Source organism: Hetaerina americana, unplaced genomic scaffold (genome assembly GCF_022747635.1).
Source record: "Hetaerina americana unplaced genomic scaffold, ioHetAmer1.1.p SCAF_6, whole genome shotgun sequence".
NCBI lineage: Eukaryota > Metazoa > Arthropoda > Insecta > Odonata > Calopterygidae > Hetaerina > Hetaerina americana.
The window spans coordinates 36312807-36339994 of record NW_027287205.1 but is presented as its reverse complement, the minus strand read 5'-3'; the positions used below and the strand labels follow the sequence as shown (position 1 = coordinate 36339994).

Sequence of the window (27188 nt, the reverse complement as noted above, 5' to 3'; positions counted from 1 at the left end):
GAACACTTGTTATTGAAAATGGTCCATTTTTCACATTTAAATGAACCATAATATGCGTATTTAAAGAGCAATACTACTACATATGAATGACAAATACATTATCTATTGTAATATTACATAATGAAATGGCTTTAAATATCTCCAGTTAATGGTTACATAAGCACATCAAGAAATGGAAACCATCATGAAAATTACAATGTTAAGTTGATGTAATATCTACTTTCAAACATCTTAAATTTAACACCAATGGATGTCACCTGATGATAACCATTCCAATTCAGATCATGACAATTATGTTCATAGAAAAACTTCATCAGATGCATAATACAGAGAATTATGTGCATGACATATCATTAAATATATTTTAAAATATATCCAATTTTAAAGGCAATATTACAAGATAAATGGAACACATATTGTTTCAAAAATTTCTTATAATGGGCATAACTTCAGGCAGTATTTGAAACCTAAGTGGCTCTACAGAGATTATCATTATGATCATTTGAAAACCCCATCCTAAATAGCAACACAAACTCCAGTCATAATTTATTCCTACAGCTTTTTGTATTTTATTCCATTTTGAGGTTTTAGATTAAGTTAATGCAACATTAAAAATTTTCTCTTCCTATCGCATCACTGAAGGTATGAAGTACAGAGCGAAGAAAAATCAAAAAGGTAATGGAGAGACCTAACAAAAACAAACATTTTATTTGCAAAAGAAACCAAAAAAGTAAAATGGTTTTCATGATCACAATAGTGAGGGCACAAACATTCAACCAAACATGCTAAACTTCAGCCTCAGCACACATGGCCAAACGTAATGCCTAGCCATGATGATTTTAATACGATTTCCAGGACAACCAAACACTTAATAAAAATATTAGGAATTCAGAATTTTTGAAGGAATTGCATCCAATAAACTCAAAGGTTGAGAATGCTGGGTTACCTGGAATTCATATTACCTGCTTATTGATAATCTCTCAACATTTTTCTTTTAAATCCTCCAAATTTCAGTGCATACTTAAATATTGATTTTAGTTTAGCTTAAATAAATATTTAACTCCAACCAACTTATACCTATACTTTCATCAACATTATTTATGTATTTCTTTGGAATAAGATTGTCACAAGCAACATTTGTCAAACAAATAACCCAAAAATAAAAATTAACGGGCTTTCTGTGCCAATTGCAAGCCATTATTATCACAGATCTTTGAGGCCACATCGTATCACTCTCAGTCAAGTAAAATTCCCCTCTCTAATTGATGTGTCTCTTCTACTGGTCAATGGAGAAAAGCCACATAACAAATGGGAGAGAGGTATACATTGAGTAAATTTCACATGCAGTACAAAGCATCACAGTAACGTAGTTTCAGATGAACAACTCATAATATTTTTGATACATACATGGAAGTTGCCCAATTAAATTTATGAGACGTCACTGGCCCTTCAAATTTCAAAACCGAAAAATTGAAGGAGAAGCCTTGGATAATGATAGGGAGAGCACAACTACATACTTCTGACCTCGTTATTCTAAATCTTAAGCATTATATTATTTCATACAGAGAAAAGCTCATTATCAGATGTAAAATAAAATATTATAAAAATATTCCAAGATAAAAGCTTCATAAAAATATGTACAATTTTTCCAGCGAAGACTACTAATCAATATCATCAACCATTTGCACCACACCATTTTAAATCCAAATATCTTCCAAATATTTTTTCTTAGTGATCAAAATTTTAACCATATCAGAAGCTTCCTCTGCTGTTACTCCTGAAATGGGAGATCAGTAGAAGAAGAATCAGTTTATCAGCACCAAAAATATTCTTGGTAAATTTAAACAATCACATTAAACATAAGAACATTCAGTTCAAAAGTGATATAAGAAGTGCTAAGGAGAAAGGGCATAAGAACATGAGCGATTGCTTTACCATTTTGCTACTCGGCAAAAACATAAGGGTAAATTAGATGCACTGATCAAGGAATGATGTTTTTTGCTGCATTCCCCCCTTTCAATGCCAGCTTCTTTTCCCTGATATTCTTGAAAAATGTCAGGTTTGAACTTGGAAAGTTATATGAAGCCTAATTTGAATGTGTTTTAGCTAATTCTTTTAATATTCACTTTAAATACCTGCCGATATGTTAAAATAATTCATCTCTGTTGTCATTTCTACGCATTTAAAAAATAAATTATCAACTTTATTTCTGAAAAATTTTAAACTTTTACTTTCAGATTAGAAAATTAGTTTTTAATAATTTTTCACATTTAAGATTTGGTTAGAATTAATTTTTACTCCAATAACTTAGCTCACTTAGCTAGCTTTGGAGATTATTTTTCAAATAGTTAAATTGAATTTACCGAAAAATATGTACTCAAGTACCACTCACTTAACAACAACACTTATTTTTGGGATAACAGGCACCATGAAAACCTTTCCCACATTTATTACTTATTGTACTGCTTTTGCTTTTCCCTATTTCACTCCTTTTGTTGCACACGAAATAGTCCTTTTTTCATAGCATTTTTTATCGTTCCTTGTCTTATCCGGCATATTCCTCCAATTTCCCACATTTGTTATTCTTAACAGGGAGCCATTCATTTTCAAGATTTTCAACAATAGTAATATGCAAACAAGTCATAGGGTTTTACTCAGATGGAGGTTTTCTTTGTAAACTATGTAGCTGTCAAGGATCATTTGTGAAAATATGTTGAAGCACATTTTTTTCCAGCATTTCACAGTCCATCTTTCAGTAAGATGTGTTTGAAGCATTAAATATATCAGGTGTGTCAATTCCACCCAAGTAATCTTTATATGATTGCATACTTGATGGTTTCCATAACACATTCTTACCTCTATGTTTGACTGACTGTTTACTTGTTTTCTCCTTCGGAATTGGTGAATCATAAGATTACAGGAAAACATTGAAAATTTTTCTTGTCCACAGTAGCAGCAAGAATAGGGTCTGGGTGGAAATACCCCTTAACTGCTATGGCTAATTTTTTTGACAATTGTTTGGCTACGAATTCCTTAATTCATAAATGGTATCAGTAATGAAACAGCCTAGCTCATGCAAGTGATTTGCCAGCAGTAAAGACATTACAAAATTATCCAAATATGATTATCTTTTCTTATGTAGTTCCCCATTTTCAATAATTTCATCATCACACTACATCCTAGATCATGTTACCCCCATTGTATTATGGCAGGCGAGATCATGTCAATAAAATTTGAGAGATTAAGTGTACATCAGATAACTTCAAGTTGTCATTTTTTCGGGTCAAAAGCCTGGTCTGGTGGGTATTCATCCCCTACCACACATCCTAGCAGTATCTTTCAGGGTATTAAAAAATAATAGACTGTTCTTTTGCGATTTAGTTTTTATCTACTTCATACTTTGCTCCTCTATACCTAGAAAATCCCAAACAATATTTAACGACAGGGTCACAAAACATCCAAATTTTATACTCCACTGATTGTGGTGCTTCTTTAGTTGATAAAAGAGTTGCGTATGGTGCTTTGTTCCAGCCAAGCTCTCATTAAACACACAACTGCATATCAGGAGTGTACTAGAGCCTAACCAATATAATGGCATAATCCATGAGAGGTAGAATTTTGGCACATGGATATCCAGGTTCAACAGGTCAAGCAAGATATTTTGTGTCTGCTTGATAAAAATATTTTACGGTCATTTCAAAACTGTCTATTGGAAATATTTCATGGAAGCATGTAAGATTAGAGATTTCTGAGAAAGTCAGTATGAAGCAACAGTTGGTCACCTATACATAATCGGATTTGGGAGGGTTATTTTTGTTTTCAAATACTTACCCCCCAAAAACATCTTCCCCGGAATGATTTCCTATTTCTCCTCAATCCAAAAATTCAAATTTGAAACTTTAGGAAGAAGACATTCTTCGTTTTTTACAAAGTAAGTCCAGAATAATAATCGAGTCATCATTGTCAATGCTTGTCTTCCCTAAGCAACACTAAATGGGCCACAATGGAGAATCCAATATCAGAGTTAAGATAAAATGTTTCATTTCCATAGAGATGACCAATGATGTGAGCCATCGAGAAAATGTTTAGGACAAGAGATGTGAAGTAAAGAGCAATACAAAGACCACCTTATAGTAATAAAAAGACGAGCTAGTAAATAATACTGAGATGCATGATAAAATGTAAGCTTATATATAAACTTACATTGATATGGCATTTGCTACACATGAAAAGAAGATATGCTATAATGTGGAAAACTCCTTAAGTTCTTGAAACTAAAATGAGCACATACTACATTTTCATCATGAAACTTTTTCAGCAATGATAAAAAAGCATGACTGATAATAATACATTCTCTACAAAGTTATGTGACTCATAGAAAAGTAAAGGCGCAAGCAAAAAAACCCTCTGCCAATAAATCAGTAGTAAATAGAAGGTTTAAGCCGATTATAAATGAAATAAAAATGGAATTTCAGCATAACAGAATTCATAGAAGTGGTAGTAGTTTTTAGGGGAGGCGACTGACAACTGAGGTCATTTGCGCCATAGGGGATGGACAGGAAAGGATGTAGGGTGGAGAGAAACCCGGCGTCGGCATTAGCCTCCTCTTTACGAAAGGCGCCAAGGGGTCCGCAGCTTAACGTCCCATCCGACGGACGGCGCACTCACTCAAAGTGCCCTCCACAAAGCACCTCAAGCAGGGATCGAGATACCTCTGAAAAATATTCAACACCGCCGGGATTTGAACCCGGGCCCTCTGGGTGGGAAGCCAGTACGTTAGCCCCCGCACCATCTCAATCCCCGCACAGAATTCATATTAACCTAAATTTACCCTACAAAGAGGAGAATAATAAGTATTGATAGTGTACGAGAACTGTTCAAACGGTTCCCTAACTTTTTGAATAGTGTGCCTCCAGATGGTTATTTATTTATCTGCCTAGAAGTGTTGTGTCCTCGGAACCTTCTCGTATAATTACCTTCAATCCTTTGTTGATATCTTGTTTTGTTGATTAGTTACAGTCGTTTATATGAAGGGGTGTTCTTGGAGACCAGCAAAAAATTGGATCTGTGGACATGAGCTATTTGAAGGAACAGTATTGTCCTCTGAAATTCAGTAAGAAACTCAGCAAATTTCTCATGGAAACTTTTAAGTTGATTACGAAGGCTATCAGTGAGGGTTCTATAAAACATACCATGTGCTATGAGTACCTGGTTCAAAAAGGGGCCATAATCAGTGGAAGACGACATCACATCAAGAAAGTGAAAGATTTCATTCATGCAAATCAATGTTTGACTGTCAAGGAAATTGCAGAAGGGTAGCATCTATATTGGTTCATGCTACGAAATCAGGACTGAAAAATTGAGGATGCTTGAGTCTCCACCAAATTCATGCCTCGCCTGATGGCAGCAGACCAGAAACAAAATGTTCAAAGTTCAAAATGTTCAGGGAGTTCAAATCTTGTCATGAACGGTTTGATCGAGCTGAAAAGGATGAAACCTTCTTGCCCGGGACCATAACAGATGATAAGTCAAGGGGTTTATGAATTTGGCATAAAAAAGTGCCATCTCTTCAATGGTTTGGTGAAACATTACCCAATTCCCAATTTCTCATCCCAAAAAAGCTCAACAAGTTCACTCGAATGTCACGGTGATGTTAATTGTTTTTTTTTGAGCAAACGGGGTTGTTCATCACGAACGTGTTGACTGTCTGACCTTAAGTAAAGGTCAGACAGTCAACATGGAATACTGCCCTGGGGTTAAGAAATACCTAAGAAGATTGTCACACAAAAATGGCCTATCTTTATAGGATCGGTGAGTAGGTTTTTACCGTGATCACCTACCATTCACCCCACAGAATGTTTTACTTTCTAGTCAAAAACAAGAGAGCAAGGCTTGCCCTTTCACCCTAAGTCCCGGACCTGGCTTCATGCGACTTTTTCCTGATCCCTAAACTAGAAACCCTGCTCAAAAAGAAAAATATTTGCCACCATCCCAGAGATTGAGAAAAATTCAATGGAGTAACTTATGAGAATTTTGGAATAAGCATTCCAGGACTGCTTCAAAAAAATGGAAACACCATTGGAATAAGTGTATATTTTGGGGAGGGGAATACTTCGAAGAGGGCCCCCGACCAATAATTTGTTAGAGAAGTAATCTTTTGTAATAAATGAAGTTCAGGCAATTTTTGAACAGACCTCGTACATTGGAAATTGTAAAACTACATTTATTTGACTGACAAGATCACATTTGCACCTGTATCAAGCAGCTGTTCATAATTTACGGACAAATGTACTTTTATACATTTGGTAGCTCTTTTGTTTCCCGACAGCTACATTTCAGTCAGTCCATGGCACCATCATTACTTATGAACAGCTTTGATTTAAAACTAAGGAAGTTACAAATTATGTCTTTTTAAAATTAATTATGTCAGTGAAAAATATCAGCTTGAAAAGGTATTTTATACCCGGCAAATGACATGAAAATGGGCTTCTTGATAGGCAATTTGCTCTGACAGCCACAACTTGAATCATAAAACTTGGTGACATGGTGGGCACGAGTTTGATCTCAATCCAAAAAGGATTTTGATATTTTTAAAAATTTTTTTACATGAAGGAGATGAAATACGAAAACATCTCTCTGAAAACTCACTACATAATTAGTAACCATAGAGATTATTTCAACGTTCAAAAAAAAATTATTGTATTGACTAATGTTCTGTCATTCATTTCCACTGAAATGGAATTGGCAGCAAGATGGGCAAAACATATGTTTAAAGCCAGTTAGCAGATTAAGTATCTGTTTTCTGCAAAATGGTGGGGATGACAGATATATAAAGCAATGGCCAAAATCTGAGGACTTGAAACATTTTAGGTACTTTAATTTGCTCACTTTTCTGAATGTTGATTAAAGTTTTATTAAGAACACTTCACCAAATATAGATTGAAGACAATTTTTCATCAGAAATATGACTAAAGTAGGAAGTGACAACATATGTTGTGCTATAAGAAACTCTTTCAGCTCACAAGGGTTCAACAGATGATTCAACCATCATCTTCAGGCCTGAAAGCCATGTCCCTGATTCTGACTAGTATATATATATTCTTTGCCGGAGGTCATGTCACTCCTGATTGGCCAGTTGTCCTATCCTGGCCTGTGGCTTCCCTGATTGGCTGCGACCTCCTGCTGGACTATTCTGTTTTTCAGATTTGGTTTCTCGGTATTGCTGAGAGAAAAGCCATAATCTCTATTGAAATTATTTTTCTCTAGCCAGATCTCAATAAGCTCTTTGTCAGTCAGTTCCAATAGTTTTCTAGTAATTTGGTTTTGCCCCATCTGATGACCTGGCCCATATTTACGCTGTTCTTCTAATGCAAAATTTCTTTGGTACTCCTTTAATCATTTGTTGACTTTTTGACCAACCTCAACCACATAGACTTTACAATCAACAAAAGGATGGAACAACTAACACAAGCTTGAAGGAACATCAGACATGTCAGACTTGGACAGCAAGAGAAATCCAGCATAGCTTCAACGTGGACAATGCCATCAGTTGGAACAAAAACCAAATTACTCTACCACTTTGCCACCTAATGGGACCGACTGACAAAGGAAACCTGCAAACCACCAGGAAACCAAATTTGAAAAACATAAAAGTCCTGAAGAGGTCATGGCTAATTAGGTAAGCCATGAGCCAGGCTTGGACAATTGACCCATAAGGAGCGTGCGACCTCATCCCCCCATCCAACAAAGAGTACATATACTGGCCAGAATTAGCGACAGGGCATTCAGCCCCGAAGACATTGGACGAGACATCCATTGAAACATTGGAAGTTTGGCCATACTTAACCTGGCGGAAATACTAAGAATAAGTCCCCATGAACAATGCCAAGAAAATATCAGATTATTCTTTATGAATAACAATTCACAATTTAAAAATAAAGTCAAAAAAGAAAGAAAAATATAATATTCATGAGCTTTGAATTAAAGATCCCAATTGAATTCCAAGATGTGTTGTGTACCTCTAGTCAATGATACTTCGTGTTTGTGATATCGAACTAGTATAGACAGCAAGATCGAGCCCAAAAAAATTTTAATGTACATTATTATTGCAAGGTAATGCATGCTATGGATATCCTGCAGAGTCATAATATTAATATGCATAGCTTTCCAGCTGATATCCTTTTACATCATAAAATTAACACATTGAGGGCTATAATATCCAGAAAAGTAATCGGAATTACCTAATATGTTACCATTGAATTTCTATCAGTAATACTGCAAAAAGAAAGACTCAGTAGGGAGCATTAAGTTCTTTTATATGGAGCTTCCACAGTGCTCCATTCACTGCTCGGTGCTCAGTTCTTGACCAATGTCCAAATATTTTCATACGAGGGTAATTTGAAAGGGTCTCACAATCACCACCATATGTCAAGTTAATAGCACCAGAGAGCAAGAAACACTAGCGTAACAAGTTTCCTGCATAGTAATAGGTAATCCTTTATGAGTAAACACGTAATGCGTCAGTGCTCCGGGAAGAGATCTGTGGTGCTGATGCCTCTCTGTTGCTGTTCCTGTTTAGTGATTTGTGAAGATGGAAAAAATTGATCTTCACATTCAACTGCTGCCAAATGGACATATGAGTTTAAGTTATGTCCAGACAGTTTAAATGATGGTCCACGTATTGGTCGACCAAATGTGCCAGTACCTCATAAATTATTGCATAAAATGGTCATGGAGGATAACCAACTGAGAGTGCTAGAAATCTCTGAAGTTGTAGGGATGTCATCCGAATGGGCACATCACATTTCAGCAGTGGAATTGGATATGAGAAAATTATCTACTAAATGAGTGCCACAACTCATTATGCAGGAACACATACGCATAAGAATGGAAATTTCCAAACAATGTTTGACCCATATTAAGATCAACCAACAAGATTTTCTGCACCGGTTTGCGAAAACAGATGAAACTTAGGTCCACTACTATACCTCAGAGACAAAACAGCAGTCAAAGCAGTGGAAAAATGTTGTATCACCACCACCAAAGAAATCAAAGGCAACACGCTTGGCCCGAAAGGTGATAGCTTCAGTTTTCTGAGATTCTGCTGACAGATTATCTTCCCACCGGTCAAACAATTTTTTGGACAATACTACGCAAACCTCCGGGACCAACTACACAAAATATACCAAGATACCAAGAAAAGGCCAGGTTCGGCAAAGAAGAAAGTGATTTTTCATAAAGACAAGGCATGCTCACACATAAGTGCCGTAGTAATGGCAAAATGCCTCAACTAAGATACACACGGTGGTCACACCCACCTTATCGACACCATCACATTTCTATCTCTTCCCCAAGCTCAAAATTTTCCCCAGTGGATTGAGATTCCCTTCAAATAAAGAACTAACAGCTGAAGTAGAGGAGTATATTGCAGGCCTAATGGAATCTAATTTTTACGATGAGATCAAGACATTGGAACATCACTGGACCAGTTCATTAGTGTACAGGGTACAGTTACCAAACAACAAAAACGTTTAACTGAGATATATTGTTTATTTCTATTCCAATTTAAGAACTTTTCAAATCATCCACGTATATCACTCAAAAGAATGAGTTAGTTTCAGCGCAGCAGTTTTCAAATATAATCAGTCACGTGTGTGTTAGAATGTTTTCCGATTTCTGGGTGTCTTATTGCCACTCATGCCTGTCTGTCACTCATCTAAATTTACCAGCTGCAAAAAAACCCAAATGTTAACAGAGTGAAAATTTTATTTTCACCTGGAATATTGGAAAGGATGCTTTTCACACTCTAACCCAGAAAGACAATGAGCAAAATGCACTTTTTAAAAAATTCACTTAGGCTAACCACAGTAAAATCCACTACCATATTTCGAGTCATACCAATTAAAATTTCCTAATATAAAGTCAATATCTTCTACCCTTGATTTGCTCCACCGTGGGAACAGTAGGAACATATCATTTTAGTTAGAACCCTGAGGCCAACCAGACAAATCACCAGACAATTTGCAGACCAACAATAAGGTGAAAAAACAGCATCAATGCATGGTTTTGAATTAACCTTTTAACTGCCAAAATTGCTGTGAGCAATGCCAATGATTTTATAGCTATCAATTGCATGAATAACAATTGATTTGCTCTTTATTTTTACTATCTCTTCTTCATTTTTGTACCTAATTATATGAGTTTTATTAACTTTCAGCAAATTATCAAGAAATGTTTTTAGAGACTTTTTCCATTAATTTTGAATCTATTCAAAGTAGCCTGGCAATTTTTGCACAATTACCCATGGCACCAAAAGGGCAAGATACGAGGGGATACGGAAAGACAAATGGAATAGTGCTTCGGTTGGCAGAGCTAACATAGTACGCATTTCTTCGGCTATGTGAGCATAGCACAATTCTTTCTGAATTCTGCAACTTATTGTCATCTAGGAAGGTTGTGTCCAGTCACAACAATTTGCTTTGTAAAAAGTTTTGCTTCCTCCTCATTTTTCGTCATGGTGGATTTAAGTGAACATCGCGCTGCAGCGAAATTTTGCTTCCTGCTCAGGCAACACGATGCAGAAATTGTTGTGGTGTTAAAGACAGCTTAAAAGGACTGTGCTATGGGAAAAACTCAAGTGCAAGTAAGGTTTTCTCATTTAAAAGAAGGTGATATATATCACTTGATGACAAACCTTGTTCGGGACGTCCATCAACTTCTAGAATTAACCAAAATGTTGAAAAAGTTCATGCAATCATCCTTGAAGACAAACTATTGACTATTGCCGAGATTAATACGTTGTCTATAATAACGTGGAGCTCAGTTCAGCAAATTTTGTCAGAAGATTTTAAGATAAGAAGGGTCACTGTAAAATTCATGCCTCGGGTTCTGACTGAACAGCAAATGGAGAATCAAATCAGAACTTGCCGTGCATTGAAAGAACATCTCTGAACAGACCCAAGGTCATCAGTGGTGAAGAGTTTTTGTGCTACAGTTACGACCCCAAAACCAAACAACATTCAAGCCAGTGGAAACCTTCATTGTCACCTAGCCCAAATAAAGCTTGCTATGTGAAATAAACCCAAGATGATGGTAATTTGTTTTTTAATGTGAGAGGGATAGTTTATTCTGAATTTGTCCCGCCAGGTCCAGTTAATCAGGATTTCTACTTTGAGATTTCAAAAAGATTCCATAGCAAGTGTACCAAAAAAAAAGGTCCGATTTGTGGGAGATGGAGGACTGGTTTTTCGAACGTGAAAATGCAACTGCTCATGCAGCCATTCCAGGGGTCCAGTTTTTAGCCAAAAACAACATGATTGCCTAGCACTACACCCCTTGCACACCAGACCTTGCTCTGTGCAATTTCTTCTTGTTTCCGCAAATGGAGAGGGACAAGAAATGATAACGTTTAGATCACAAGGAAGTGCAAAAGAAAAAGAGGCAGGAACTGTCGGGCATCTAAACAGACGAGTTTGAAAAATGTTTCCCAGAATGGAATCCCAGATTCGACAAATGCATTTAGTGTAATGGAGCACACTTAGAATGTGATAAGGATGTTTCATTAAAAAATTAAATAAATGGTTTAAAAAAATGATTCCAGTTATTTTTGTGCACTACCTCTTAACCTTAAGGTTGTCCATTAAGCTTGTAAAAATTAATCGCACAAGTATTACAGATAGCTCATGGTTATTAACTGTTTTGTTCAGGATTATGACTATTTATTAAACGTAGGTGGTGGTAACAAAATTTTGACGGCATTTGTGGACCACCAAAATGCGACAATATTAAATAAACCTGGCTTCAATCAAACAATGAATATCTGTACACTAAATATCTAAATTACCTTTGTGTTCCCCAATTAAGGCAGTGATCTTCTCCTTGATATCTTTGAACATGTGCATTCCATCACCAGACACATACAGGACTGAACCCTTGTCAATTAGCTGCTCCACAAACGATCCTCCAACTTTCTCAATACTCTCCTGTAAAAATTAAGGACAATCAAGTTACACACAAGTAAAACCATACCTTTGGTGCTTGGTTTCAAATTAATGTACTGGCTTCAGAAAGATGGGTTACATGGAATTCATGGATGCATCATAAGATGGAAGTCTGACACGCATAAATACACGCTCTCCATCTTTCTTTCACTTTTAGTATTACTTCCCCACATTTATATTAATTACTCATGACTTCTCCCAAATACACCATTTAAAAAATTAAATTACGTCAGTGAATTACGTTTTCATTGTGTTCACAGTAATTTTCAAAGAAATCATTTTCAATAAATAGTAATAAAGAAATAAATTTCATAGTTTAAAAGGACGCCTCGATAGTTTAACTGGCTAAAGCACTCGACCGGATATTGAGGGATCTGGGTTCGAATCCCAGTCAAGGTGAATGATTTTTACACTGAAATAGTTGCATTGTCATGTTAATAGTAGTTTTTAGGGGAGGCGACTGACGGCTGAGATCATTGGTGCCATTAGGGATGGACAGGAAAGGATGAAGGGTAGAGAGAAATCCGGCATCAGCATTAGCCTACTCTTAACGAAAGGCAGCAAGGGGTCTGCAGCTTAACGTCCCATCCGACGGACGGTGTGCTCACTCTAAATGCCCTCCACAAAGCACCCCAAGTAGGGATCGGGATACCACTGAAAAGTATTGGCCCACTACAGATTCGAACCTGGGCCCTCTGGGTGGGAAGCTAGCCCATTAGCTACCGCACCATCTTGATACGTACTCACTCATTGTGGCATTAGGTTCCATCAGTCAGGTAAAATGAAAAGTTTTCTTCGTTAAAATGACTAATGAAACATTTAAGACAAGTGGAAATAATATATAGAGAATCTTTCCGTTAAAGATATTCGGCCATCAAGTTTACACCTGGAAAAAGAATGACATAGATGAGGAAAGCTCATGCCCAAAAATACCCACTAACAAGATATAAGAGGCCTAAAGGGAATAGAATTGAAATAGGGTTGTGGCGGTAGATAGGAATACAGAGGAACATATAGAGAACAATCAGAATGCATTTCTTCCCTAGATTTCAAAAATTTCTGGATAGAACTTGGTAAAACTAGTGGGGGTATAACAGAAGATGTAAAAGTAGGCGTCCTTAACCATTTATACTTTTAAACACACACATTGAGGAAATTGTAGCGAAGGCATTTAAAGAACTGGAGTTAGGAATGAAAATCAGTCCGGAATACATGAAATCAGGCTTGTCAATGCTCAAGCTTTAGTTGGCCAGTCAGCCAAAACTTAGTCATTGCTGAGTGCATCAGAAAACTAGTGTGATAGATATGGTATGAGAATTAATATAAGCAAAAAAAAGTCCATCAGTAAGAGGGTGGACAAAAGAGCAAAGGAGATCTTTGAGTTAGAAGGGGGAGAGACATGCGTGATGCCATAGCAGTAATAAGGTCAACAATACAGAGTAGGATAGAATACAATTAGGATGTATTTTTTGTTTCATATATTTCACTAGAAGTCTTCTGAATACAAATAATAAGAGCATCTTACCTGAACGTACTTGGACCCATTCCAGCCATCAAAAGACCCAGAGTACTGAGAAAATGACAGGAACAGTCTGCTTAATATTCCACTCTCAACAAAATTTTTAAGGTAATTCTCATATATGAGGTTTTGCTCTGGATTCCGGCACCCATAGAATAGCCAAACTTCTCCACATTTCATGGATTCATAATCTTTCTTCAGAGCAGAAAGATGTTCCAGGAAGCCTTAGAAACGAAACAAAAGGAATTATGAGTTCAAATAAATAGCCTAGACAGACAATCTGATCACCTAAATGAGTATTTGTATCAAATGTACAAACTATTTCATTTTTTTTCCCCATTTTAAATCAAATTGAAATATTTCTGGGAGAAAGAAATGCAAGAAATATAACCAGCATGAGAGAAGAGATGATGTGTTTTCAACTAATTTCCATTCAACACGGAATATCATCAACCTAACCACCATGGACACACATTGGTATTGTTTCGTCATACAATCCAGAAGACATCGTTTTTACTAAATGTAACTTTTCAAATACACATGCCTAACACTACACCTGTTTTGAAAGGAACAAAGTAAGAGGAAGATAGCAAAACTAGGGTCACAGTAATGTTCAGTCAAAACCAAACAGGAGGAGAGAAAATAAACTGAGCATTAATTTTATGCTCATGTAAACACAAAACCGCAACATACTTCAAATTCACCAACTCAGTCCTGCTCTTTGTAAAAGAGATGGTTGAAAAACTTTCACGCAAAATGTGCCTTATGGCACCTCAGATGGTTGTGCTAATCTTAGGCAGCACAGCTCAATATCAGTGATATTGCTATCATACACCTGTGATATTGCACTCATTGGAATAATAGGTAAGTTGACTGGACCACGTCTGAGACCTTGAGTCTGCACTTTGGGCAAGCATTACTTCTGCCACGTGTAAGCTCTTCATCAGTTTACTTACACTATTTCCAGGCCAATCTGTCATATTGTAGTAGGAGGTTGATTTAATAGAATACTATAGTATATAACTGATATGATATTCCACCATATCATGCCTGAAACGTCTCTTTTTATAACTGATACAATACTGTCCTTCAGATTTAAAGATACTATTGACTCTTGATGAAAATTCACTCCCCATTTAAGTCCACAAGTTTACAAAGACATATGATCTGACTTGGCATGAAATACTCTCTTTATTCTAATATATCTCTTGTAGTATATTCTATATTCTAGTATATCTAATTATAAATGAAGACTAAAAAGCATCTCTTGCAATACACTTATTCAAATTAGTACTGTCATTCCCTTTCTACTGCCTTTGATTTTATCATTTTCAAAGGAATGTGCTCAAAAAGGGAAGAATAATGTAAAAAATTAAATTTAAAAATAGTTGAATTAAAAGCTGAACCAAGGAACTTGGTCATTGTTCACGTCTATATGCCACCAATCAACCATTAAGAGGAATAAGTAGGGTACAGAATCACTTAAGAGGGCAATCATGGGTGCTCCTGGAATGGAATATCTGATAATGATGGGGATTTGGAACATGATGCTAGGTGAAGGAAGAGATGGTGATAAGGCGGGGATAACAGTTTAGGAACAAGAAATGATCATGGGGAGAAAGCTATAGAATTCTTCAAGAGACAGGGGTTAAGCATAACAAATACATGGTTTAGACACCACGAAAGGTGTTGGTGCACATGGAAAATGTCAGGTGATTTGGGAAGTTATCGGTGGACTATATTAGGGCTAACCACAGATTTAGGAAGAGAGTGATTAATTCACTGTTTCCCAGGAGTGGATGCGGACTCACCCCAATTGAGTAATTATTAAGTGTAGTATCCTATTCATAAAGATAAAACAAGAAAGAAGGTTTAGGAAATGATACGCAGAAGCACAAATAAAGGGATCAAAAAGAAGGGATACCAAGAGCCACAAATGGAATTATAGCATCTTTTAATAGGAAAAGGACAAGGAAATCATAGATTAGAGATGAGATGATGAGAGGAAATGGAAGAATATAAATACAGAGTTAGGTGGAATGAAAGAGTATAGTAATAAATTGAGGTGTGTAACAAACAGAGAGAAAGAAGTGAGATGGAAAACATTGTGTGAGGATATGGAAAGTGTACAGGGGAGGAGTGAAATTAGTGTGCTGTGCAAGAAGGTTAATGTCCGGAAGTAATAAGGGAAAAGTGTCATCTATCAAAGATAAATTAGGAAAAATATATGTTGAACCAGAAAAGATCCAACAGAGGTGTAAGGAATACATAAATGTGTGAAGAAAAAGTGTGCCAACTTAAAAGGATGCTGAAAGGGTCTTAGAGTCTTCACAGGTCTTAAAAGTATAAATGCTGAAAAATAAAAATACATTCAAAGAAAAAAACATCTTGTTTTACTTTTAGGTTGGACACTTTTCAAGGCTACAACTGTAGACAAGAATATAGAAAACATGGATGCATTTGCCTGTTTCATTAATTTCAAAAAGACATTTGATAGAGTGAATTGGGAAGAATTAATTACTGTATTGTGAAAAATAAGAGTAGAATGGAGGGATAGATAACCAATCTGCAACCTGTACATTTTTCAGACTGCTCAGGTGCAAATGGCAGATGGAGAGCCTAGATGGGCAGTGTTAGGAAGAGGACTAAGGCAGGGTTGTCCACTATCATCCTTGTTGTTCAACGTACGAGGGTCATCCGGAAAGTAGGACCCGTTCGTGCCGCATGAAGTGCTGACGACGCGAGTAGCCGCTGGACGAGGTCAGATAGCTTCAGTGGCTTGTCTGCCTTCTCTGAGCCAAGTTGCGTGATGCTAGCATTGCCTGTGTTGTTTCTGTGATTGTTTACAATGTTTAAAAAAATTGAGAACGCCGCCAGTTGTGAAGTGAGGGCAGTGATTAAATTCCTCAATGCAAGAAACGTTCGCCCATGTGATATTCATCGCCAATTAAAGGAGGTGTATGGAGACAATGTAATGGACGAGTCGTCTGTTCGGCGGTGGTGTCGCAACTTCAACATGGGGAGGGGGAACACACACGACGATGAGCGTTCGGGGAGACCGTCTGTCATTACAGACCAACTGGTGAGCTCAGTTGACGAATTCGTGAGGAACGATCGGCGCGTCACAATTGATGACATCTGTGAGCATTTTCCCAATGTTTCTCGAACAATTGTTCATGAAATTGTTAAACACCATCTGCATTATGCAAAAATTTGTGCAAGATGGGTCCCTCGCGTATCTCAATGAGCTGGCGGCGAAGGACTATGCAGCAGGAATACAGAAACTTGTCACACGTTATGACAAATGCCTTAATTTGCTTGGAGATTATGTTGAGAAGTAGTTTAAAGTATCCTCTTTCAAATAAAATTTTTTATGTTTGTTAATATTTACTTTTGTGTCTTTATTTCACGAACGGGTACTACTTTCCGGATGACCCTCGTATATGTGGAGCAAATGGTTAAAGAGGCAAGGGAAGAAGTGGAGATATGAAAGAGAATCGGTGGGGAATTAAAAAACATCAGATTTGCAGTTGATCGAGCTTTATTTTGTCAGTGAATCAAGGGGTCGCAAACTCTGCTGCATGCTTTAAAAAGTCAGTATATTAGGCATAGGATGAGAATTAATGTTATCAAAACTAAGGTTATGCAGTTTTCGAGAAAAAGAAAGGCTAAATCAAACGTTAACATAGTAGGGCAAAAACAAGAGCAGGTGGAAGAGTTCATCTATCTATGAAGTGTTTTGGACCAAAATGGTCAAAGTAGTTGGGACATAAAGAGACAAATTGAGGTAGTGCACATAAAGGCAGGCGAAGTTGTAGTGGACATTAAGGCAAACAAATAAGAAAAAGCTAGATATGGTGGGAAAGAAGAAGGGTTTGGAAGTTCTCTAAACCATAAGAACTGATGATTACCTCAATGTTGACTGCAACATGGCAGACCCTTCATTTTAAATATAACCAAAACATTTCACAAATGTGGATGTACAAGGGGTGTAAATGAAGTAATGTGAATGATTTTTAAATCAGTTTTCGTTAAATTCTGCATTTTCTCCTATTCGAAGGAATTTTATTGGGAAGGTACACAGCAATGAACGTGATTTTTCCACTCTTCATAGCAGTACTGAAACTGGGATACTGAAATTACCATAGTTGGTCAATTACATCCATTTTAATGTCTTTTGTGTATTGAAATGAAATTCTTTTAGGAGACTTTTCAATCTTGGAAAGAGAAAAAGTTACAAGGACTCATGTGGGGAGAATTAGGGGGCGGAGGAGCTACAGGGGTGTCTTAACTTTTAAACGATGTGTTGCCAGTATCTTACAAACTGATGTGTTCTCCAGGGAGGTTCATCAGCTCCCTTCCACAGGAAAATGCCTTAACCCACATGATGACCTGAGCCCTTGAAAAAACCTTGCACCCATAGATCTGCTGACGCTTTGCAAAAGTTTCTGTTGCACTGTGATCAAGTCTGAAGCAAAACCTGATAGCACAACGTTGCTTGAAAATGATGTAACACATTTCAAGAACCTAACAGAAAATATCAGTTTACAGAAAGAATTCCTAAGGACCACTTAATAACTCTACTGAGTTCAAACTCATACTGGGAAAGTATCACATACTGCTACACCTTTCCTCTGAACAGGAAGTCTCCAGTCTCGCTAGATCAAACACTACACTATGCTACATGTCTCATTAATGTATTTAAATGCCTTATATATCACACTTTCTTTGTGGCCATCAAATTAGAAGTAAAATTGTTAATTTAAACAAAGAAAGATAAGATTTTCATCTCTCCTTTACATGGAGTAACAAAACAACAAAAATATTGAAGGTATGGAGTGCTCTTTTAAGGATTTGGAGAGAAAACCAAAAGAAGGGATGTGATCATATCCATTAAATGGTTACGTGGCCCTCACCAATGTACGGAGCTACACCAGTCCCAGGTCCAATCAGTATAAGGGGCACGCTGTGATCATCTGGCAAACAAAATCCGGAGCTCTTCCTGAAGAAGAGGGGCACCTGAAAATATTTCCACAGAAAAAATTAACAGGGGTTAAGTATTAATTCTATATAAATAACATTCATTCAGCACTAAGAATAAATTTTAACAAAGAAATATAATGGCAAATATGTTCTATTATTGGGGCAGTGCTTTACATGAGAATGTTTTTCACTGTTAGTCAAAGCTAAGGGAATGCTGTTTAGCCTCTGTCCATCAAAAACCGTAACTGGTAAAAGGTCTGTCCAAATAGTAGTACAACTTATTTTTCCCCAGATGGATGGACGGACAGGTCTATATGGGCAAGTCTATAATGTGAACTCATTATGCTCAGTCATGAACCGGTTATTGGAACAGCACTATGCCATTAAATTTTGTGTGAAACTGGGCAAAACTAGGAGAGAGACTCATGAGATACTCAAGGGAACTTATGGTGATAACACCATTGGTATATCGGGTGTTTTTAAGAGGCACAAGTTGTTTTGGTAGCATAGAGAAGATATTGAAGGTTAAGAACGTTCAGGATGCTCTCCAACCTCAATAAGGGACCAAAATCTTACAAAAACTAAGTCTATTGTAGGACCAGGATCGCAGATTAAGTTTTTACATGGTATCTGATGAACTTGGCATACCTAAAAATAATGTGCATTGACTTGTGAATGAAAACATGGGCATGAGAAAGGTATAGGCAAAGTTGGTGCCACGAGTGTTCTTGGATAAACAAAAGTAAACACACATGGATCTATCAAGAGCTTCTAGACCATCGGAGTGAGGATCCAAATTTTTCAGGCAATGCCCCACCAGACTTCTTCCTCTTCCCCACCTCAAATTCACGCTGGAAGGACATCACCACAGCTCGGTTGAAGCATTACAACAGGCCGGGAGCTTAGCAGCATTCCAGTTGCCACCTTCCAGAATGTGTACAAAGCATAGAAAACCCACTGGTAGCAGTATGTGGATGCACGAGGGTGCTACTTCGAAAACTTTGAGTGAATGTATCAATTATGAAATTGATTATTTTCAATCAACTCAGTCCTACTAATTTTGGGACAGACCTTGTATATTAGCTATTCTTCCAAAAATTTGATTGGCTTAGGACTTTCTTCAACTTCTCTTGACAGCCAACATCTCATACTTATTACTGTACGAAGTACTGGCATTTTCCATAAAAGAGAAGATCTTTGCATCAAGCATGCATCACCTACCTCCGGCATAGTTTCACTGAGGCTCAAGGATGAAAGCTGCTCCTCCAGATTCACGGGTGGAAGGAAGCCTTCTAGCCATCCTGTGCAAACACCTTTGCTGTCTCGCTCCTTGTAAACGCTGAATATGAGGCGCACACTATGAAATCACATGAAATGAACAAGAGATTATGAATTTGTCACATGTAGACATTTGCTTACGATCTGCAAGTTCCATCCCATGAGTTTTGTCTCCAAGAAAAACTATGCCTTGTACAGCAAGTAAACAATTATTTACCCACAGAAATAAATAGCATGGATTGATTCTTAGGAAGCTTTCTGCAATCATTATATCATCATAATGCATTAACTCGTGGTCATGAGGCATCTTATTAAATTGAGTAGGCAGAAGTTAACCGCAACTTTGTGAAGTTACATCATATGAATGCGAACTATGGGAGGGTACACCATATCCATAAATTTTGTATAATGAGCACAATATTTATAGGGCTAAGGACGCGGATAAAATTACGGATCTACTTCTATTATTCTTGGGTATCTCATTTGCTGATTGGGGAACACTGCTCAAATATAACTTCATATGGAATTACCAATTAATTAACAATGGTTTTAATAAGTGGGAGGCCTCAAAAGAGACCAGGGTATTCACCATTTGTCCTCAACAAGTGGAGATGATGCGATCGAATATGGTCTTGCTCTGAGACGAGTCAGATGCTGCAGCAAAACGGAGACAGGTGGAATGCATGAAGGGTAAGCCTTTAGGAACTGGAGGAGTCCAAATCCTGGAGAGGTCCCCGATGAAGAAGAAAAAACCCTCTCATACTCTGCTGATCCTTCCTTGCTGCACATCTTGAGTAGCTCATTTTTTTCATTTTCATCAGATGCATATTCAGCCAATGCACGCAGAAAAATCTTCATTAAAACAATAAATGCAAATTGAGTTAGAACCATGGTATTCACATTGCAAAAGGAGAGAATTGCATTATTCATTCAACCATTAACTGATACAAAATATTTGCAGTGGCATCATATGCATATCAAACCACATGAATTATAAAACAGTAAACTCTCAGATCATCCATGCTAATGGATGCGCAATGAAGCACAGAAAATTGAAAAACACAGATGACTGAAATGCACAGAAAATATGGCCGTGATATAAACTAATATAACTGGATATAACAGATTCTCCCCAATTGCTAGTGATAAAATCAGGTTTTTTTAGCAATGAGAAGAATTTTTTTTCCATTTTTATATAGGTGGAATTATACTTTAAGTTACAGGTTTACAGGTCCTTTATGTTACAGTACAACACAAAACTATCATGTTTTTAGCAGCGTTTCTTTCCTCATAATGTTAAACCAATCTTGTAGCCACAAAAAAAATAGACTTGCAAAGGGCGAATTTTAGAAAGAAGATCACTAATAAGGATTCATATTTGCCGTACATTATCTAAGCAAATTTTAATGCAACGTAGGTATTCTTTGACCTACTTGTTGTATAGCAAAATTATGTATTTGCTCATCTTACAGGAGAGTGCGGAATTCTCAAGGACAATGAATAAATGCAAGGGAATAATGGGAAAGTACAGATCATACAAAAAGGTTGACATTAAAAAATTAACTACTATTGACAACTTTTGATTTTGTGAAATTTTGACTTTTAATAAAGCCCAGATATTTCAAACATCTATAAAAAAGTACAATGAAATTTCATTATTTAATTGCATTTAATTTTCTTTAATATTGTAATTCTATTAAATTTTCGAGTATCTGGGAAGAGAGTAACACAGATTATTTATAATCCACAAAACAGACCATCACCCTACAAATAATTGAAAGTTTACCAGACATTATTGGCCAAACAGTTTAGTTTTATGAAATGAAAAATAATCAATTTAATGAAATGACTAAGTAATGAGTTAACCCTCATAAAAATTATTTTCAAAAATTCTAGTTTTGAACCACAATTTTATAAATTTAAAGGATGAACGCGCTAACAGTTAGTTCAACTTCACAATATTAGAGAGGATTGCCACAGTTTTCAAGAATTTTTATGGTCAGAACAGTTTCGATGGCTGTAAAAGAGACCAAACAATGACATTCACAACCCTAGAAGTGACATGAAAAGGTCAAATATCGGTCGGTAGCCAACAAATTGGGGAAGGAAATTCATGATATAAACCATGATATAGTGTAACTGGGACTAGATCAAAAAGGAAACTATTTAATAATGCATGAGATTTTCTATTAGAGCTTTATAAAAATTATCTTACATAACACCATAATTAGTTCACCCGTGAATTGCACGAATATTACTTTTTGTGGCTAGTGACACTTCTCAACTTCACAATAGGCAACAAGGTCAAATCTCATAACTTCAATATATTGCATCCCCTTTTGATCTTAAGAAGAGATTCCAAAACAGAATTGATGATGACTTTGTGTTCATATACTTCCAAGAAAATCTTTAGAATGATTGTTCTTAGAGTAATTCCTCGATAAGAATGTCTCTCCAAATTTGGAAGCATGAAATTTTGAAAAAATGAGCTTTAACCTGTGTCAAAACATGAAATTTGTATGAATTGCAATACGTAATTTAACTCAGTCCACATCTATTTCTAAGTCAAACCCCATGCATCCTCAAAGAATGATTTGATAGCCCTCTGAAGGGGAAATAATTTACTTTCATAAAATATGTTTTTTAGAGCAAACATTCCCATCTTACCTTTTTGGGTGGTCCACGAATTTCAACACATGACTCAAATATGTTACGCAGGGTCGATGACTTGGGGAGATGTGCCGGCAATTCCTTCGGCTTTCTATTTCCATTTTCACTTGAATTTTCCACTAACAAAGTGCATTTCTCATCCAATTTGTCCCGCAAACCAAGGTGAGAAATTATTTCCTCTACTTCCAGAGGGTCGTTTTTCGGGATGACACCAACCGTGTCACCGGGAATATACGTCAAATTTTCATCCTACAAAAACAATAATTTTCAATTACTAAATGGATAACATTTACCTAGTGAAATAACCACTTGGCCCAAAATCAAAGTAGAAATAAGAAAAGTTGAAATTGTTAAACATCAGAATACTATACGCAAGATATTTGGGCCGTTCAGTAAGTCCTTAGCATAAAATAGAAAAACATTATTTCAGGTTGTTTTAAAATTTGTTTTTCAACATTATCTTTGTTTAGCTCAATAAACTTGTCCCAGAATTAATCTAACTTTTTTAAGCCATCCAAAAAGTTTGATTTCGGAAGGTCCTCAAAATAGGCATTTGTATTGGCAATGATACCGTTGTTCCCCCCCCCCCCAAGCCATTTTTTTAAGATTGGAAATAAAAAAATCACTGGGGCCAAATCTGGTGAATATAGCAGATATTTTGACAATTCAAACTGGAATTCCATAATATTCGCCAACGAAACTGCACAGCTGTCTGTCTGTCAAGCATCGTCTTGAAGAGAGAGAATGGTTTTCTTTGCCAAATGAGGATACTTTTCCTTGATTTATTGCCTCAACTGGTGAAATAATGTCACATAATACATGCTGTTCATTTATCATATGTCCTTCTTGCAAGTATCACCAAGGTAGATGATTCTGTGTACATTCCAAAAAACTGTGGCCATCACCTTGTTGGTTAATTTCACTGAGTTTGCCTTCTAGAGCCTTTGCCTGAGAGCTAGATCACCTTTTGAAACCCACTGCTTGCAATTGCCTTCTGGAAATGCCTTTGGACATAAAGAGCTATAAATTAGCTATATAATTTTCTGATGGTCGGCCGAAGGTCATTTTAACATACTGCAAGTGACAAGAGGAAATTGGCCCTTATATTACAGATGCTAATATATGAGTTCTCCTATTCACATAACATGAATATATAGCAAGGCATATTGCACTGATCAAACTGAGCTCCAAGTTCAAAAATGTGGTTTATTCATTGAATACTGAGTGACTCATTTTAAAAGCCCTGACACCACAATATGTCTCACGCAATGAGAAATTATACCAAAAATTTGTCTAATTTTAATCTCTTTAAAGTTCAAAATAGTTTTGCATAATTTTTCTTAAGAACCAGCAAAGGGTTAAGATTATTTCTTTCCCGACATCACTGGCATTTCTATTTTGACTTTGAAAAAATAGATAAGTGATCAAATTTAGAAAATAGACAAGTGTTCAAATTTAGAAACAGAACCTAATTTTAGAAAACCACAGTAGTCTCTCATTAATTTTCCAGATAAATTTGGCTATTAAAATGTTATGGTAAAAAACTATCAATCCATTGGTTAAATTAATCCTTATGAGAAGAAATAAATGCAGCCAACAATAACATATGTTAATCTTCCCACGGAAAAGGAAATTTCCCAGAACAAAATTTAAACAGAAAGAGTATTGAAAGTTGCTATGGTTAATATAAGGATTTTTTCTCATCATTTACATAAATATACTAAATGTGATAAGAGTAACTGAAGGTTTCCTTTCAATATCTGCTTGGAAAAAGTCACTACTCTTCGGGGTATTAGTAATTGTATATGCTATGCTATCTACCCTAATAGCCAAATAATGATCTCTTATATTTTTACAAACGATTAAGCACTAATGAAAAGCTAATTAATTGGAACAGTACTGTTGGATATAGGACGTTAAACTGACTTCAGAAACTAGCTACTTTTCTTTTTTGCTTCTTCACTGGATGGAGACTCATTTTATAGATTCCTATTCATAATTTGTTCCCTATCTTCCAGACAAATAACCACCAACACCAACATTAATCAACTCAAAGTTTGGTTTGATGGGTGAGAGAGTAAAGCTAACCTCACCCTAAGGCCATTGGCATGTAAAAAGCATGCCTTATGGTAGGAGGACGAGTTCATTTCCCTGTGCCACATAGTTTTCAATGAAGGTAGGGCACTTCTCTCCACCATCCTTTACCCATTGTTTCACAAAATATTGAGAAAATCTGTGTCATTCCCAACTTATTATTCACATATTAGAGAAAACTGTTCACATGACGATGATAATTTGTATCAAAGTTATGATTCCGTTATTCACAATTTATAAGTTCTTGATAGAGGCACTAAGTCAAATAAAACTCACATAACCCACCTTCAACTGACTGCAATGATCTTCCATTAAGGCACATTTCTTCAGTGGCATTCACAACTGTGTAACATTACACTGCTTTAAATTGCCAATCAAAAGAAATATGCTCCTCAATGAAAGGATTTATACACACAAAAAAAGCACTCCCAAAGCCTTTCTTTAAGGGAGAGTGACTATATTAAACATTAGTCCAGGGTAAATTACTTAAGACCTCCCACTGCACGGTGAATACAAAGGCCTAAACTAAAAGTAGGAGTTCTTCTCTTATACCATAGCTACAACAGTGAATGGGACACTTCAAAAGTATAATGCAATGATGCAATGATACATATGAAAAAACCAATAAACACAGTAATCAACCCGAAGATCGATTTGGTAGGTCATTGTTAAGTTCACCCAGTCCTAAGCCTAACGTAGAAAGAAATTCACACATCAGGGTAGGTGGGGAGCAAGTTCCATTCCCTTTGCCAGTTATGGTTTCCCAGAAAGACCTGGTACCCAATAAATCACATAGCTTGGGGTGGAGCTGCAGGTGCCCAGAGAGGCATGCACGGGAATCGAACCCGGGCCCTCGGGTAAGTAGCCCAACGCTCTAGCCTTCGACTACCGCGATGTAATACCCTATTTCAAATACCTTCAAAACCAAAAGAAAAAAGCATATGTGCAAACATGTGTACACTAAATACAACTAAGTCATAGGTCTTTCCTCTAGGTTACTTTTCCTAGTTAGAATCCCTATCGTGGGGGTCTTAATTACTCGAAAGACACCTCTGTTTAACATCTGAACCTTGGCTCTTGGAAATACTTCACTAGGGCACAATTCAGTGTTAAAGCATCACCACATTAAAACATGTTGGTTTATTTTAATTACGTGACTTTTCCGGGAGAGAATAATAAAAATGCGGATGTTGATACAAATAAACAACACATAGAATAACATTATCTGGTTGACATGTAAATTGATTCCACAATGATAAAGACATCAATGCTGTTTGCAAATATATCTCGGGTTTTGTACTTTCGTGAACTACAAAGCACGTGTATGTAATTATTTATTAAATAATTAATAAACCAAATAATACGAAAAACGAAGATTGACTTCCCAGATTACGTCTATGATATACAAATAGTACAATTAAGACGACAAAAGTTGGCGTATTAAAGGATTAAATTGTTTATGAACGGAAAAAGCAATGGCCGCTGTTGTAATATTTACGATTTTACTTTTACATATACCCTACTCTGGAAATATTTCATACCAAACTAGCTTGAATTTTGAATAACCCTGAAAATAATTGGTTCCTAAAGAAGTATACTATAATTAATCCTAATCTTTGAACACACTTTTCAAATAGGAAGAAGGCAGGAAACTATCCTTACAGACTGTTTCCTGCGAAAAACAGCAAAATGAGAATATGTATGGAACATAAAGAGAATAGAAACCTCTTGAACTTCGGTTATTTCACAAGGAATGATCCTTGCGACATGTACAACTTGCAAAAATATAAAACCTGAACTGCAATCTACACAATATGCGGCATGTGAATTCACCCTTCAGTTGAAGCAATTTAAATTTGTTGGAGCATTTGGTTAATAAAGTTTACATTGCTTTAGAATGGTTACTTTACGTGGATTCACTTTTCTTAATCCATTGAAAATTCTAATGTAGACACAGGATGTTAACCGGTTTAACGGTTAGAAAAATCTGTAACAGTCTGATATCTCTAGATAACTAAAACATATCAACCATGTGAAAAGGTGACCTTTCAAAACACAAATGCAAGAAATTGGACACAATTGCCACATTATGTCATAAGAGGCACAATGATGTAAGTATTTACAGCGCATTGTAGAGTAATTGAATGACGGCTTAGCACACTAAATTCAAATAACACTAGGCTAATGCAAATCATTCTCAAAACTGAGCATAGACTATTTCCTTTTAATTGGGTTACAACGTAACCAAAGATTGACTTGACTACGTGAATTTTGCCAGCATTGTCTCCAACCATGGACTGTATTCTTACCTTCAAGATCAAGGTTATTTCAATCACATCCTTACAATCCGAATTAATCGTCAATAATTTCACGGATTTCAACGGAAGAAACTTAATTTCGCTGGCGGCAAGGGGAAACGATAGTCCGTTTTGGATTGGTGGAGATGGAACTATCTGCAAAGATAATAATTTTATCAAGTTTAATGTTATGTTTCCACATTTCTTCCCATTAGAATTGCTTGTAACACTAGAAATGATCACCAACATCAGCATCGTCGGGGATGTAGTTTAATTTAAGGTATTCCTCAGGTTTAGCAGGGATTCTATAACCTTCTTGCAGCTCACGTTGTGAACCCATTACGCTGT

At 36.4% G+C, this 27188-nt stretch overlaps 1 protein-coding gene across 1 annotated transcript; it reads right to left on the bottom strand.

The window, feature by feature from the left end:
- Nucleotides 1-27188, bottom strand: LOC139694989 (methionine synthase reductase). The gene is made up of 9 exons (XM_071593545.1): nt 27088-27188; nt 26853-26996; nt 22447-22698; nt 20369-20631; nt 19723-19858; nt 18435-18537; nt 13525-13742; nt 11843-11981; nt 1-1777 (listed from the first exon to the last, which is right to left on the bottom strand). Exons 1-9 carry the CDS (start codon nt 27178-27180, stop codon nt 1698-1700), a joined length of 1428 nt encoding a protein of 475 aa, XP_071449646.1. The 5' UTR covers nt 27181-27188; the 3' UTR covers nt 1-1697.

Coding starts and splice junctions, on each gene's coding strand:
- LOC139694989 (XM_071593545.1), bottom strand. CDS start 27,180: ATGGGTTCACAACGTGAGCTGCAAGAAGGTTATAGAATCCCTGCTAAA. Junction 20,632..22,446: donor TTCGTGGACCACCCAAAAAG/GTAAGATGGGAA, acceptor GTTTTAATGAAG/ATTTTTCTGCGTGCATTGGC. Junction 18,538..19,722: donor TCAGTGAAACTATGCCGGAG/GTAGGTGATGCA, acceptor AAATATTTTCAG/GTGCCCCTCTTCTTCAGGAA.